This window comes from Phyllopteryx taeniolatus, chromosome 19, assembly GCF_024500385.1.
Source record: "Phyllopteryx taeniolatus isolate TA_2022b chromosome 19, UOR_Ptae_1.2, whole genome shotgun sequence".
NCBI lineage: Eukaryota > Metazoa > Chordata > Actinopteri > Syngnathiformes > Syngnathidae > Phyllopteryx > Phyllopteryx taeniolatus.
The window spans coordinates 7355506-7372298 of record NC_084520.1 but is presented as its reverse complement, the minus strand read 5'-3'; the positions used below and the strand labels follow the sequence as shown (position 1 = coordinate 7372298).

General features: G+C 40.6%; 1 protein-coding gene across 5 annotated transcripts; it reads left to right on the top strand.

Annotated features, from left to right (window-relative positions):
• The first annotated feature begins 36 nt into the window (after nucleotides 1-36).
• On the top strand, nucleotides 37-16785 carry vps35l (VPS35 endosomal protein sorting factor like). 5 transcript variants are annotated; one of them, XR_009785632.1, is made up of 31 exons: nucleotides 104-366; nucleotides 1433-1532; nucleotides 2442-2612; nucleotides 3235-3351; nucleotides 4865-4889; nucleotides 5088-5173; nucleotides 6755-6883; nucleotides 7008-7092; nucleotides 7185-7241; nucleotides 7453-7549; nucleotides 7633-7680; nucleotides 7772-7865; nucleotides 8154-8354; nucleotides 8667-8713; nucleotides 8823-8934; nucleotides 9951-10067; nucleotides 10170-10223; nucleotides 10292-10372; nucleotides 10448-10510; nucleotides 11553-11638; nucleotides 11718-11798; nucleotides 11897-11960; nucleotides 12644-12742; nucleotides 13485-13562; nucleotides 13659-13773; nucleotides 13919-14058; nucleotides 14337-14502; nucleotides 14911-15029; nucleotides 15131-15280; nucleotides 16134-16297; nucleotides 16404-16785. XR_009785632.1 is itself a non-coding variant. In XM_061755948.1 (30 exons), the coding sequence occupies exons 1-30, from the start codon at nucleotides 350-352 to the stop codon at nucleotides 16230-16232; spliced, it is 2895 nt and encodes a 964-aa protein (XP_061611932.1). In that variant the 5' UTR covers nucleotides 100-349; the 3' UTR covers nucleotides 16233-16785. The 5 variants fall into 5 exon arrangements, 4 of the variants coding, with proteins under 4 accessions (XP_061611934.1, XP_061611933.1, XP_061611932.1 ...); XM_061755948.1 differs by having other exon boundaries at nucleotides 100-366; nucleotides 15134-15280; nucleotides 16134-16785; XM_061755947.1 differs by having other exon boundaries at nucleotides 105-366; nucleotides 16134-16785.
• Nucleotides 16786-16793: the final 8 nt, after the last annotated feature.

Here is a 16793-nt window from a genome sequence, read left to right as displayed (position 1 = left end):
TCACTTTAAAATAAGGTGTGTCTGTAGTTTCGGTTCTGTTAATTCCTTCTGCTTTTGCTTTTGGACATAATAGGGTATGGATAGCACATCTCGTTTACAGTTATCTTTAACGGTGGGTCATGAGCGCCGTGTATTGTGGGAAGTGAGGTTTAGTACGATAACAGTTTAAAACCAGTTCAAGCTTGTCGCGAATACAGTACAGATATTACTGTAACGTCGAGTTAAATTTATAAAATAGTTCAATATGACAAGTGTCAATAATTGAGCAAAATGTTTCACCATATTTACGAAAACCCGATATGGTCCTGAACCAGGAAGTACGGCGTGTCGTCATGTGATCAATGAAAAAATGGCCGCGGTGATGTGGTAAGATGCTTCTTAATTTACCTAACAATATAAATATTGTTAATACGTCACAGTTTAAACTCTTAGTTGGTATTGTCTTGGCGTCTTCTATGTATGCCCGTTGAGGAACGTGTCTATCGTGAACTGAAAAGCTGTTTTAAACATTGTATGCATGCTTTGCATTGTTAAAAATATGACGTCAATATTTTCTGCACAAGCAAGATATTGATGTGAGAGTTATTGTGGTTATTCTGGTAACCTCAATTGTCATTGACGGCTTTATTGTATCGGACTCCATCAGTCAGGGGTTTCTCATTAATGTTGTTACAGGGACTAAAATGTATTAGAAACATAATAAAGGCAAATATAAACACCAAAAATAATAACCTGGTACGAATAATCCCCCAGATTTGGGCCATTCTAACGTAAATGAAGAGTTCCTGTGTGTATTTTGCATGTTATCCGTGTGCTCGCATGTTTTTTGGGGGTGGGTACTGCAGCTTCCTTCTGCATTCCAAAAACATGCATGCTAGGTTTAGTGAAGACTCTAAATAATAAAAGTCCTCCTGCAGACTCTCCTCGTCTTCTTACAGTCTTGTTTCTTTCCGCATGTGGTGTGGCGATGTCATCTGATTGGGCGATGTAGTGATGTCATGCAATGAGCCATTGCTGTCAGATCTGTAGCCACTTTTCAAAATGTACAAGAATGGTTTATGTCTTGATACCTGGATACAGTGGTGCCTTGACTTATGAGTGACCCCAACTTATTAATTGTTCAAGTTATGAGCTGTCGCTCGCTTTCAATTCATTTTAATGCAGAAAATCTATTTGATTATAAATACATTTAGTTGCAAGCTTGGGCACAAAAGAACTCAAGCCTGCAAGCCAAGGTACTACTGTATTTTCCTTTTAGCTGCATTGTGTCTCCCACTGTATAATCACAAAACTGCCTCTTCTGCACTCCCCACGAGTGAACAAAAGCAAGCCTTATTACATGACATGCATGTGTTCGATTATGAGTACAGTGTACATGTATATCTGTATTCATGGTTAATATTTCTAACCTGCTTTCTTTACTTTCATCCAGGTGTTCCCGGTTGCGCAACTATGACGCTGAGCAACAGAGGGTCCGTCTGGAGGCTGTTCCGATTGAATTTTCGGACTACCATCCCCTCAAAACTATTTTGGTAAGACACATGCTTCTCATCTGCCTGATGGGTTGGGTTGAGAGTGGAATAGAGTAGTGGTCCTCAACCTTTTTTCCCCCGCGGGCCAGTTCATGCAAGTACATATTTTTTTCGGGGACCGGTAACCGTCGGCGCTAATAGCCGAGGGGCGGTGGGGTGGTTTTAAAACGGACTGATGGTCTAGGTCATTTTTAGATCAGGTTAAAAAAAAACAGAACAAATGGAATGAAAAGTATATTATTTAAAAAAATTATAAAATATTCATTCTCATTTTTAAATTATATATATATTTTTAAATTCTACTGAAATGTATTAGTTATTTAATCAAATAAATACATGTACAGACCCTTTCCAAAAAATTTGAATATCATGGAAAAGTTTATTTTCATACTTCCATTCAAAAAGTTAAACTTTCATAGATTATAGATTCAAGGCCCACAATTTAAACAATTTCAAGTATTTATTTGTTCATTTTTACATAATTTGGTCATCCAGCTCATAAAACCCACAAAATCAGTCCAGTCCTTCTTCTCCTTGGCCCAGTTGAAAGGCTTCCTACATTGGCTTAGGCTCAGAAGTGGCTTGACCCCAGCAACCCGACAGTTGTAGCCCGTCTCCCAGATGCGTCTGAATGTGATGGTTTTTGAAGCTGTGACTCCCGCTTCATTCGCTCTTTCTAGATCTCTGCTAGATTCTTGAATCTTCTCTGTTTAATAATCCGCTGAAACCCATGGTCATCTGTTTTGCTAGTGCATCTTCTCCTGCCACATTTTGTCCTTCCACTAGACTTTCCATTGATATGCTTGGACACAGCACTCTGTGATCTCTGCTCTGTGATTGAATGATCTCTTTCACTTTTCATTCCCAATGATAATTGTGTAGTATTTGTCCGCCCCACCTCCCTTGCAGGTGACAGACAGCAAACCTCTCCGTGGAACTCGTAAGGGCAGCACCTCCTCCTCGTCCTCCTCCTCTTCCTCAGCAGCACCGGACCCCCTCAGCTCCATGTTGGACGGAACCGATCCGCTGTCCATTTTCGCAGCCGAGACTCCATATACGACGCACATTGCCTTCGCCGGGGTCAATTGCACTTTTACACTACCTACCACTGAATGTTTCTATGGCATAGAGTAGAGAGATAATCTGCACATTAGTGGATTAAATTGATCATGAATGAGGAATATTTATGATATATGAAGGAGGACTTTTTGTGAATTTTACTTTCATCAAACTATTTCATTGAAAACCCCTATAGGTTCCTGTTCATGCTCCTTTTGATTCCCAGAAGTTGCAACCGTAATCAGGAATGGTGTTAACAAAATTAGATTAGATTCAGTGAGATTATTTTAAACTCTGTTGTCATTACACATACTGTATCACAAGTACGCAGATTGCATCCAACCTGAAGTGCATAATAGCAATTAAGTAGCACAGTATTTACACCATGTAATACAGTTTGATAACTACACATTTTGCACAGTGTACAATGTGAATTGCAATTATTGGAGGAAAAATGATACAGAATAAACACGTGTACAGTAGTGCAAATGCGATAATTTACAGAATATACAGACTTTATTTTGAGTTGCCTTATGAATGTACATGCCAATATATGAAATACATGAATACAACAGATCATGTCCCATCACACATGAACATGACACACTAAAAACATATTTTAAAGCTGGTTTTCTGCTTCCAGGACGCAAGGAAGAAGGGGGAGAAGGAGAACGAGCCAGTGGGAGCATACTTTGAGCCCTGGTCGATGAAGAGAGGAGAGATCCTGGCGAGGTTCACCACCACGGAAAAACTCTCCATTGTGAGCTCAGGGCCACTTCAGGGAAAACTTTTTGTGTCAAAAGTCCTTCACCACCAACTTAACATTGTTACAGTCATGCCTTTGCAAAAAGAACTTGTGTAACTGTGAAACGGACCAAACTATACTATATATATTAGGGCTGCACAAATAATTGAATTTGAATCGTGATCGTGATTTTGGCTGCGACTATAAAATGAGCCTGATCGTCGGCAATTGTTTTACCTTTAAAATGCGTGCCCTGCTGCCTGTTAAAAGTGCTTCATTTTCAGCAGTGCCTGTAACCTAGTTAGCCAGCCAACAAGGGGCGAACGTATGGTTGAGGCTTCATTAAGAGTCGACACCGCGCTCTGTGGCCAACTTCAAAATAAAAACGTATATATATGTGTCCAATTTAGTAATATATGAAGCTTTTATTTTGAAGTTGGCCCTATGAACATGTTGGCGGAGAGGTGGCATGTCCCTTTAAGACACTATCAACAATCGTTGAAGCGGCTGCGTTGACGTCAACCTTTCGGCTGGCCTGACCGCAGTAAAAAAAAAAAAACGCCGGGAGTAAATGGAGAGGGGAAATCACAACTGTCGAGTTCTTTGCAGTTTGTGACTGACTAATGGTCAAGCAGAACAACAGAGACGTACCGTCCTGGACAATTCACTATATTGACGGCAGGGATTTTCAAATGAAAAGTCAGTGCTTACCTGCGATTGGCTGGCAACCAGTTCAGGGTGTACCCTGCCTCCTGCCCGATGACAGCTGGGATAGGCTCCAGCACGCCCGCGACCCTAGTGAGGAGAAGCGGCTCAGAAAATGGATGGATGGATGGAAGTCAGTGCTTACAGCCTAATGTTATTGCATTTTATGCAACTGCATTTGGTTCCATTATGTAGCAATTCGGGATTGCACTTTGTAATAGAATATATATTCAGTTAGCCCCTTGTAAATTAAAATTATTGCGGGGGTGATTTGTTTTTTCTTATCAATCATTTTTAATGATTCATTTTGCACTGAAAACTGTTACATATTTTTTGTTGAAAAGTAGTACAGTAAAAATATTTTTCCCTAACGAAGAATAATCGTGACTAATAATTGTGATTATAATATTGATCAAAATAATCGTGCAGCCCTGCTATATACTTCATTTTGTGTGATTAACCAATGGCACTTCTTGTTAATCTCTACTACATTTTATTGTAAGAACAAGTTCAGTTCACCTCCTAAACTACAGTATTTCATGCAACCACACGATTAGGTGCACCTACAATTATTAGGGCTAAATAAAATTTTGTTGCCTTTAGTAGTCCTGGTTTTCAATTATGGATGTGTACTGTACCAAATGAAGAGGCCAGTGAGTGTATGTAGTGGGAGCACACACATACTACTCAACTTCATTACACAACTTTGTCATCACGTGGATATTATTTTCAATATGTGCATGTCACTGACTGTTTTGTCTTGTACCATGCTTTTCATATTGATGATGACAGTAATCTTGTTTAATTGTCTGTTTTTTTTTAGAATCTATGCATGGGCTCTGACAGAGGTAAGACATGAGTTTGTTTTGTTTTAACTGACCCCTACACTGAATTTAAAAATAAATGCAGATACATCAAATCTGATTTTTCTGACTATTTTTTCAGAAGTTGTACCATTCCTAATTTTAAAAAAAAAGTCAATATAATGTTATGGCTTGAGTTATAGTTTGCATTAGTTATGAGTTTATAAAAAATATTTTTTCCAGATTTCCCAAATTCCCAGAATCCTGGATCCTCTGCTGTCTCCGACAAGGTTCGTACTCGTCTGGAGGAACTGGATGATCTGGAAGAGGTAATTTTATTCTATCATAATTATAATCCTTACCCCTAATTTCATGTAAGTATAGTATTAATATTAAGTATATTGCATTGACGACCTTAATAATAATGTATTCCATTTATCAAATCCATTGTGCATCAGAAGATCAGAGGCAAACCTTTAGGACAAAGATGGGGTTTGTAGGTGTTTTAATAACTCAAAGTCAAAATACTCCAATGATGAAGAATTATAGTTTACACATCCTAGTTCTTGTCTTGCTGAAATTAGCGCAGGAGGAGCTTGGTGTGGGGGCGAATATTGTGTAAGTTAGGGTTAGGAGGGCAGAATGGCTCTTTCACAGACATATTTTCAGAATTAAAGATTTATGTGGTTGTTTAATTTAACACTTGTTGGGTAGGTAGGCACTCCACTACCGTAATTTCTCGTGTATAGTGCGCACCCATGTATAATACGCACCTCCAAAGTTTAGCACACAATTCTAGAAAACCCTTCTACCTATGTATAATGCATTTTTACAATGCATGATTTTGCATTATGTTATGATCAAAACATGAAGTATTATCTGTATTTTGTTAGTTTTTTTTTTCAAGAATTATTCTGAAGTGAAGCACTTTATTTGAACACTTAATACTTTATTTTTATTTACTTGCTCTTATTTTGAAAGTTCACAGCCCTACTTTTATTTAGTAAATGAGAAAACACACAGTTGTGCTCATATGTTTGATTACCCAAGCAGAATTTGTAAGATGTGTACGATTCTTTAAAGAAAACACGAAAACACATTTTATTTTATCCATCCATCCATTTTCTGAGCCGCTTGCTGGAGCCTATCCCAGCTATCATCGGGCAGGAGGCGGGGTACACCCTGAACTGGTTGCCAGCCAATCGCAGGGCACATATAAACAAACAACCATTTGCACTCACATTCACACCTACGGGCAATTTAGAGTTGTCAATTAACCTACCATGTTTTTTTTGGGATGTGGAGGAAACCGGAGTGCCCGGAGAAAATCCTCGCAGGCATGGGGAGAACATGCAAACTCCACACAGGCGGGGCCGGGCTAATTTTATTTTAATGGGATTCAAGTTAAACGGTCAAGCATTTCAGAAAAAATATTAAATATTATTCATATTAAAAATAAATAATTAAATCACTAATTCTGCCAAGGTATGTAAACTTATGAGCACAACTGTACATGCATGCAATCATATTGGAATGAAAGTGTAGGCTACACCTTTTTTATAACCACTAGGTGGCGGTGGCACATGATAATGAAAGTACAGCTTTCTTATAATCTCTAGGGGGCGCTGGCATTTTGGAATGAAAGTGTACAGCATTTTCATAACCTGTAGATGGCGGCATATATTTATAAAATGAGAATGTTTTTTTTCCATTTTTTTCCCCTATACCTATATATAATGCGCACTATTGACTTTTGACAATTTTCTTGTGTGGGGGGGGGGGGGGGGGGATGCGCATTGTACACGAGAAATTACGGTATTTGTATACATTAAATTAAAAACTAAATTGTTCATATCTCCCCTTCAATGTGTCTTTAGATGATGGAAACGTGTGTTTGTGTGCGCATGCAGGGTTCCCAGAGAGAGCTGCTCAATCTCTCCCAGCAGGAATATGCCAACCGCATCGAGGAGCTGAACCAGTCCCTGAAAGAGGCCTGGGCCTCTGACCAGAAGGTCAAAGCCCTGAAGATCGTTATCCAGGTGAATCCTTGTTATATGTGTCAATGATGGAAAGTTAAGTTGGAGAAAGATAGTTATACAGTATAAAGGTAAAATGGAGTGACCTGAAAATGACTTTGGTTCTTCTTGTTGGCCTGTGTTCCAGTGCTCCAAGCTTCTGTCTGACACCTCCGTGATCCAGTTTTACCCCAGCAAGTTTGTTCTCATCACTGACATACTTGACACTTTCGGTACATAGCGAATGTTTGAAGCCTTTCTTTTCATTTATCTTCACTTTGTGCTACTTTTCTGACCCTCGTCTTTTTATTTTTATTTCGCAAAGGCCGGCTTGTGTACGACAGAATTTGGAGCATGTGTTCAGACCCAAGACCTTTACCAGGTATGGATTTCAATGATGAACAATGTGTGATACATATATAGTTGAGTTCAGAATAGTGGAATAGAATTGTGGACATGTTGACATGTATCACATGTTGGTCGACACCATCCAACACAGATATGCAGCAGTTCTCAAAAATATATTAGTTCAGTTGGTTTTCTTTGTTGTCTTTTACATCTCATTTCTGATTTTTATTACATTTTTTTGTCAGACTCATTCACAGTCGATGAGGTCAACGACACGGCCAAGGAGACGTGCCTCAACTGGTTCTTCAAGATCGCCTCCATTAGAGAACTCTTACCCAGATTGTATCGTCCCAAACTGTGATTACTGTGATACTTTTAGGACAGTTCATTTAAGAGTTTGCCTCCTTAGCCAAGTCTGTGAGCAGATACGTCGAAGCCTCCATCCTGAAGTGCAATCGCTTCCTGAACAAATCGTGAGTAATCTTTGGCTGCTGCAGGATAATTTGCTACAATTAGATTCATTTAAAGCAATGGAACATTCTGTAACTACTCCTCCCTCTACAGTGGCGTTCAGGAAACTCTCCCGCGGCTGACCGCAATGATCAGAGGAATTGGAGACCCTTTGGTGGCAGCTTACACCCGAGCTTACCTGTGCAGGGTAATTCATACATTTTCTTACTCTTTGGAGGCATTTACACAGATTCCATCAACATTATAGACAAGGCTTCTATTATGGTCTATACATCTGCCTGCACTGTTAATTCATGAAAGTGCCAAGAGGGATTGTTATATATTTTTTAAAAATCTGAATATACTATAATTAATTTTTTTCCAGCAAGGATTGAAGCTTATGCTGACACAGACATACATTGAGCATTTTTATTTCCTTACCAACAAATATCAAGCCCTCAATATTTTTTGTTTTTTTTGTTTTTGTCCCGCCCAGGTTGGCATGGAGGTCGCCCCCAGTTTGAAAGACAGTCTAAAGCGCAACTTCTTTGACCTGCTCGGAACCTTCCGGCAGATAAGTGGGGAGAGTGTTCGCAGCCAGCTGATCACGCAGAGGGTGGAGATGCCCGAGTACCTGACGCTCTATTCGCCCGCCATCAACTGGATCCTGCAGTGTAGTGCTTACAGAGCACCAGAGGTGTGGACTGAGATTTACTGTCGAAGCCAATACAAAAGCTGCATTGAAAAGAATGCCTTTCCATAGATAATGTTTATTAATTGTATGTTTTACTTTACAATGGCTTAAAACTGCAATACCTCATATTTACAGGCAGTTTGTTACATGTTAATTTTATTTGGCTAAAGCAGAAGAGTAAAATGAACTCCAAACTAATTTCTTATTCAACTCATTTGATTGTGCAGTTGTACTACATGAAGTGTCACCTACAGTAAGTGTGGCATGTCTTTTTAGTTTAGTTTTAAAGCTGTGTGTGTATGTTTCCATTTCTAGACTCTCCTAACAGAGATGATGGAGAGATGCAAGAAGCTGGGTAACAAGTGAGTATTCAGTTTAAGGAAATTCGGCATTGTTTTATTAAGCATTTGAGTGTGTTAGATGTTCGTCAAGATGAATGGAACCTTTTGACTTAACTTTCATTTCCCTTAGTGCCCTGCTGCTGAATTCGGTAATGAGGGCATTCAGGCCCGAGTTTGTTGCCACCAGAGCCACAGACTTCATCGGTATGATAAAAGACTGCGACGAGGCTGGGTTCCCCAAGGTGGGTAGAAATAGATGAGATTTAATTTGGTTTTATTTTTTTGCTTTCAAGGCAGATTTTTTATTTTTTTTTTTCTCTCTGCAAAGAGCAAACAAAATGCCTTGAAATGTGTGGTAATTACAGTGGTACCTTTACTTACAAGAGGCGAAACGAGCCATCCTTTGGCCCAATTATTTTATTTATTATTTTTTCTCTTGAATTGCGAGCAAAAATGTCAGTTACAAGCACTAGTTGGTGGCAGCAAACGTCACAACAAGCAGCAGATCAATTATTTTTTGGGGGTTTGTTTGTTTTTTAAAAAAGAGGCCAAATGGTTGCTTCATGCTGTTTGTTGCATTCCCTGTTGAAGTTTAAACATAAAGCGAAGCCAATTACACGGTGTATTTAAACAAACTGGATTACTTCCGAAATTCTTTTTGACACAATGAAAAATGCCATAGTCAGGCTAACGAAACTTGCACGAATGTTGCGGTAGTTATTACCCTTTTAGCAACGGATATTTGAACAGAAACGGTGCAGCAACATGTAAACAGATAAAGTAACAATACTCACAGGCATATATTCTTTATCCCCCGCGAAAGACTATTACTGCAGTTTATTGAGTCAGTTGTGAAACATCTTCGTGTATGTCTGTAATGTCTGGTGGCAAAGGCACGCACACCAGAAAGCGCACAATGTCAATGGGCATTAAATCATATAAATCAAAGTAATTACTGTAGAGGGCAATATTTCTTATTAAAATACACGTTAAAAAAATTGTTGGTGGTTTTTGTGGGGTTCGAAAGATGAAACAGCATTTCCATTCATTTCAATGGGGAAAGATGATGTGAGATACGAGTGTGATTTAGCAGCGTGCTCACGGAACAAATTAAACTCATAAATCAAGGCACCACTATATACAGAAAAGCTGGATAATGGAAGTTGTAGTTGCGAGGAAATAAACTACTATCATGATAGTTCCATGATTAAACCAAAGAACATCTTCACACATGTATTACCTGTCATCTCCTCTCTAGCATTTGTTATTTGGATCACTGGGTCGCTGTCTGGCCTGCGCTGACCCTCCAGAATCGGAGAGGCTGACCATCCTCAACGAAGCTTGGAAGGTCATCACCAAAGTTCGCAGTCCTCGGGTAAAGGGAGCCTGATGCTACATTCACACAGAATCTGTGACAATAAGCACCAAATATAATTCATGCTAATTTTTGCATTTTTTTTAAAATCCTGGCACACAGGATTACGTCAACTGCGCTGAAATCTGGGTGGAGTTCACCTGCCGACATTTCACAGTAAGTGAATGGTTTCATTCTCAGAAAAAGGCTCTACATTAAACATTTCTAATTGTTTTTACCATAAGAAACGTGAGGTGCACACCGTTCTGGCAGACATCATCAAGCACATGACTCCCGACCGGGCCTTTGAGGATGCTTATGCTCAGGTTTGGACTCGTTAACGGTTCACCCTCCTCTTGTCACCCGCTCTCTAGTGACTCCATCTTTGTCTCGCTGCTTAGCTGCAGTCTGTGATCAGGAAGATACTTGCCCACTTCTACGACTTCGCTGTCCTCTTCTCAATGGTGAGTAACCGTCAGCATTCAGCAAGGCAGAAGGTATTAATTTAGCAATATGTTCATTTGTGTGGTCTATATTGTAGAAATGTGCTCTGGCATACTGTCGCTAATATTTTTGTTAATTTATTTAGGTGCATATGAGGGCCAAAATCTTACTCGGTCACATTACAGTAAAATTCACACTCTGTGCTCTGTGGTGCAGCGAAATGTCAGGCTAACAAGGCGACGCAATTTTCAAAGTCTGCGTGGGTCTGAAAGTAGGAAAGTTGCGGATGAGAATAGCAGTTTGTCTTGCTAGCTTTGGCTATTCCGATCGCCGCTGGTCTTAAAATATTCATACCAGCGGCAACACGGGACTGGCGGCGAGGACCAACATCGCCAAAACGTTTTGTCTATTAAACCAGTCAACATCACAACACTTTGCTATATGGTACTGTGTTGTAACAGTTGTCACACTACGCCATAATCAATGACGTCATCGATTAATCAACCTCGACTCGACTTTCATCACATAATAGTCAACTACAGTGGAACCTCGTTTTAACGACCCCGATTTAACTGATATCGGAAGTAACGAACTGGCGCTGTGCGCCACATGGCTAATTTACATGCGGACGTATGCAAATCGCATGTAAATTAGCCAAGTGCTCTTGCGCCGGCTCTTGAAAACAGCAGGTTTCAAATCCCGGCTGGAGGAGGTAAGTTGGATAAACTTTCCAACTTTTCAAACATTTTCTAGCTTTTTTATATTTATTTACAGTAATTTTGTACTGTATTATGTGTTTGAGGCCACGAAAAAAAAGTTTCAAACAATAATTTTGTACTGTATGGTTGTTTTTAGGCCATGAAAAAAAGTGCTTCAATTTAATGACCAATCGGCTGTAACAGACGACACTCCCCCATTAGTCCGTTAAATTGAGGCTCCACTGTACAAATACATTTCATGAAAATGTGTGTCTACTGGGTGTACATCTACAGGTACGTAATATGAGTTTAGAAAGCTTCTCATCATGCCACAGTGTCGTCATGTTGAATGTTTGTCCCCCAGGAGCGTTTCCTCCCATTTCTGGATATGTTCCAGAAGGACAGCGTGAGGGTGGAGGTGTGCAGGTCCATTATGGACGTCTTCATCAAGTAAGCCCCTTCACTTTGGTATGGCACTAAGTAAACGTCTAAGTAGGTTTCATTCATTTCCTCTCTGTTTAACTCGCAGACACCAGCTCGAGCCAACCAGAGACCCTGTCATCCTCAACGCCATGATGCACATCTGCAAGACCATGCATGACTCTGTCAAGTGAGGCAAAATATGACTTGCTGTTGAATATATTTATGAGGTGATTTAGATTGTGTCTTGGGAATGATCTGCTAAACATTCTGCGGCATATTTTGCAGCGCTCTCACTCTTGTGGATGAAAAAAGATCTTTGTCTGTACTGATCATCGGCTTTATGCGTGTGGTAAGGCATTCCTTGTTTTCAATTATTCATGCTTTTGATACTTTTGGAAATTTTGATTTCATTGTCACATGTTAATTATTTGTGCGCAACCTCATGTTTACAGTTCTGTCAGCTTGACATTTTACAATGGGTAGGTTTTCCTCCAAGAATGTTTCCATTCCATTTTTGGGGTGAGAATTGATCACATAGATCATCCCTAATGGACGACAAAACAGAAAACCCATCTGCATACCCAGTTGCTGGTATACAGGGTCAGATCAGAAGTCAAATCAAGTTTCATCCGGAGCTGATCCAGATTTCACATTTGGCAAGAATTTTACAAACATTAAAATGCTTATGTCAGTGTCAAATATGATCAGATCGGGTTGTAATCAGGGTTCAGCACTGACTAAAATACCCTGCTCAACTAAGGGGAAAATTTATGATCAGTAAAATAACTGCACGGAGGTGGTGGGTGAAACTCAACTTCTCATAGACCTCAAGTTGATACTGAGCAGAGGCTTGGGCGGTTCCTGCCAAGTACTTCATTCAAGTTTGCGTGAACTTCTTCAAGACATAATCACTTCATTCTACATAATGGACAGAGATTATTATTCGCACTCTGTGATTTCACATCTGATGAATGTTAAAGCCTTGGTGGAGCTCTGGTCGTCTCTCCTTCAACTGTTTGTCTTGGTGTTCAGGTTTCATTCGGCAGAGACTTCGAGCAGCAGTTGAGTTTCTGTGTGGAGGCCAGAGCCACATTCTGTAACCTGGAGCCAGTACTGGTGCAGCTCATTCACGTCAGTATGAATCTGTTAAAGACAACATTGTATTTTTTTTTTTCCCCCCCCACAATTTAAAATGATTCCGATGTGTAATGTAGCCATACACACCAGAATTGCAGAACAGCTCACTCACAGACGCATTTATCGAAATAGGCAGATTACAAGATTTACTTGGTTGCTTAATTTTACACTTTATGGGTGGGCAGGTACTATTGAATCAGCGGGTATGAACAGCCAATAAGCATTTTTGAGGTTGCCTCATAGTTCTGAGAACCTGGGTTCAAATCCAGCCTCGCCTGTGTGGCGTTTGCATGTTCTCCCCGCACCTGCGTGGGTTTTCTCCGGGTACTCCAGTTTCTTCCCACATCCCAAAAAGATGCATAGTAGGATAAGTGACAATTCTAAAGTGCCCATAGGTGTGAATGTGAGTGTGAATGGTTGTTTATATGTGCCCTGCGATTGGCTGGCAACCAGTTCAGCGTGTACGCCGCCTCTCGCCCAGAGTCAGCTGGGATTAGCTCCAGCACGCAAGCGACACTGGTCAGGAGAAGTGTTACATGGATGAAATTTGATAGGAATTTGCATTCTGAAATGTGTTTTTCTTTGTGTTTATCGAATCTGAAGAATATTAGTTTCACTTTGTGAAATGAACTACTGAAATGAATGACTTTTCTTGGAAACAACTTTATTGAGATGCACCTGCATGTCCCCTTTAATACACACACACACCCTCATTCACTGGTGTTGTCATATTCAGACGGTGAATCAGCTGGCGATGGAGACAAGGAGGGTGATGAGGGGCAGTCACTCACGCAAAACGGCCGCATTCGTTCGGGTGAGTCTAATTGACATCCCAGAATTGTCCACACACAAGACCAGTGGTACCTTGTTCATGTCAGCTGATTAATTGTTTCCTCTCCCCATCCTGTAGGCATGTGCTGCCTACAGTTTTATTACCATCCCATCACTTAGCAGCATATTTAGTCGTCTCCACCTCTATCTTCTGTCTGGTCAGGTTGCGTTGGCCAACCAGTGTCTATCCCAGGGTGAGCAGCTTCTTACAACCTACAAACTCACGGACGTTTGTGTTACACACTGAAGCTGAACAGTTGTTTTGTTGATTTTTTTTTTACTCTCTTATATAAGCTTCATGTTCCGTCTTTGACTTTCCACATCTGTCTTGTCCTGCAGCGGATGCCTTCTTAAAGGCAGCGGTCAGCATTCTTCCAGAGGTTCCGCGCTCCATCAGCGTGGAAGGGAAGCTTCGCTCTTCGGAGAGTTTCCTGCTCGACTTCATCAACAACTTCCTGTCTACCCTACTAGTTGTTCCGGTAAGCACACATTTAAAGGAGACGCATTCTGCAATTGTTTTTTTTCCCGCAATTTAAAACAATTCACAGGTTAACACTGTTAGCAAACGCGAACCTGTGCATCCAACAAATGTCAAGGCAGCTCTGCTTACATATTGGCTTTGGCACGATACAGTGTAATATCTTCCCTTTAAAATTAGCTTCATGCTTAATTTAATGAATGGTGATGGTGCCGAGCCAACAAGTTCATCTCATTGATACGAATCGAGTTCCGTATTAATAATGTGCATGTTTGGCAGGATCACCCGGAGCATGGCGTGCTCTACTTAGTCCGTGGTGTGCTCAACATGGTGCAGGATTACACCTGGGAGGACAGTAGTGACGCCAAAGTGCGCGTGTACATCTGCGCCCTGCCCCTGCTGGCTGCCATGAGCCAGGAAACATACCTATACACCATTCCGAAAAGTAAACAAACACACAACATGTAACCTCCTGGCTATGACTTCATTTTTTAATGACTGTGACCGTCAACAAAAATGACAAGGAGAAAGTAATGCTTTCATGATCGGGTTTTGAGCAGGATTTTTACTGACGCCTAGTGCACCGGAGTTGAATAATTTGAACCATCCATCTACTTTCTATAGTGCTTGTTGTCTTCATTAGGGTCAGAGGTGAGCTACATAACACAAATAATACAATAGATGACAAACTGCTTGCTCGTAGTCTAACTACACGGTCTCTTACTCTGTTTATTTTACAGTTTTATACTAGTTGCTAGTAGGGAGGAATTGAGCACCATCTTATATTATTGTTTGGCCTTGGCGTTGGTTTGTGCACAACTAAATGCGCTTGTATTTTCCTGCATCATTTCAGTGGACTCCAATGAGACCCTTTACGGTGGGGACCCAAAGTTCCTGTCAGAGATTAACAAGCTGTGTGAGACCTTGATCGGGCAGATCCTGGACAACCTAAAGGCTCTCGGTCGAGAAGAGGTGGGGCCAAAGGAAAAATCCCTTCATTTGTACTTTGTCATGTGCTGTTGTCCTGTTTAGAATAGCATTGGGCTGAAACTTATTGTGTTTTGGGGTTGCAGCAGACCACACGCCGTCAAGGAACTCTGGCCTTCTCCCTCTTCTGCGTCCTGCTCAGCCACGGAGACCTGAGGAACAACAAACTGAGCCAGCTGGCCGTCAACCTGTGGAACCTCAGCCACAAAAACGGATACTGTGAGACGCGCGTTTCTGTAAGTTGAGCAGACAAACACAGTTACACGTGCTCTTTGACAGTTTCCCTAAGGATTATTTTTTAGATTAAATTTAAAGATGCATACATCATTGGACCAGTCTTTGATCACTCTCGCCACACCCCACACCACAGGATAATCTTTCAAAGACATCCAATAATCATGTCTTTGCTTACCGTATTTTCACGACCATAAGGCGCAGTCTCAGTTACGGGGTCTATTTCTGTATTTAACACATACATAAGGTGTACCGTATTATTGGGCGCAGGCATGGTAAAACATACGCTAGCATGCATGTGCTAGCGTATGTTTTTAAAAAGGCAGCGGGAGCAAAACTGAGTTCGGTTGTACTTTATTGAAGTACATATATTTAACAATATATACGGCGCTCTATACCTACTGGGGGCGTGCCTTTAGCGTCCTCCTTCACGCGCACCCTTCCCCCTTTAACGTCCACCTTTCCTCTATATAAACAGCGTGTCGGCAGGAAATGCTCCCAGTCAGTCAAGCGGAGCGCTCATCAAAGTCACACAACATTTACAGATTTTGGAACTCGTTGCGCACACAAGGCGCACCGTCCATTTTGGAGAAAATGTAAGACTTTTAAGTGCGCCTTATGGCCGTGAAAATACGGTACTTTGATCAAGAAATGTGTGTATACCCTGCTTTAGGAAGGAAAATAGTTGATACTCAACACTGCTTCTGTTAGTTAGTGGAACATTGTAATTTGCCTCAATTGCTTTGATACTATTAATCAACTATAAATTCCACACAATATATAGAATTCTTAATAATCAATTGATTATAATTCCTATACAATTTTATCACATTAACAATTCTGTCTGCTGTCTAGGTTCGGACGCTGGAGTACGTAAAGCATCAGGCTCAGCAGGCTGACATGTCTCACCTGTCAGATATGGTCCAGAGGCTCGCATTGCAGTCCCGCACCTGAGCCCCAGCATCAACAAATAAAGCCCACTACACAATGGAAAGCACTAAGAAATGCCTTAATATAATGTAAGACATAAGATTAGTTTGATTTAAAATGATTATGATACTTGTAAAACACAATTAGTTTCCATTCATCCGTTTTCTCTTGTCCTTGTCCTCATTTGGGTCCCAGATGAGCTGGAGCCTATCCCACTTTGCGCGATTGTGAGATACACCCTGGACTGGTCGCCAGCCAAAAGCAGGGTCATGACAATTTTGAGTATGAACAAGTGTTGCTTTTCAATAGTGGGCCCTGTTATTTAAATCCTGTAAGCACCATTTAAAAGAACGTGTGTGACAGTAGCCACCAGTTTTGTTGACTCAAGTTGCACTGAAGTTCTCTGTATTGTCATGCAGTGCCATTCACAATGTATATATTTATCATATTTCTGTATTATATTTATAGAGTGCTGATCATGTATGAGCTAATCTTTCTTATTAATATTGAATTTGCCTTCTAACGTTAGTCCTTATTTTCAGAGGCTACAATAAAGAAAATGGACAGGACAAAATGAGTTTCACA

Coding starts and splice junctions, on each gene's coding strand:
- vps35l (XM_061755947.1), top strand. Junction 7,550..7,632: donor AGAGAACTCTTACCCAGATT/GTATCGTCCCAA, acceptor GTCTGTGAGCAG/ATACGTCGAAGCCTCCATCC. Junction 10,224..10,291: donor TCACCTGCCGACATTTCACA/GTAAGTGAATGG, acceptor TTTTACCATAAG/AAACGTGAGGTGCACACCGT.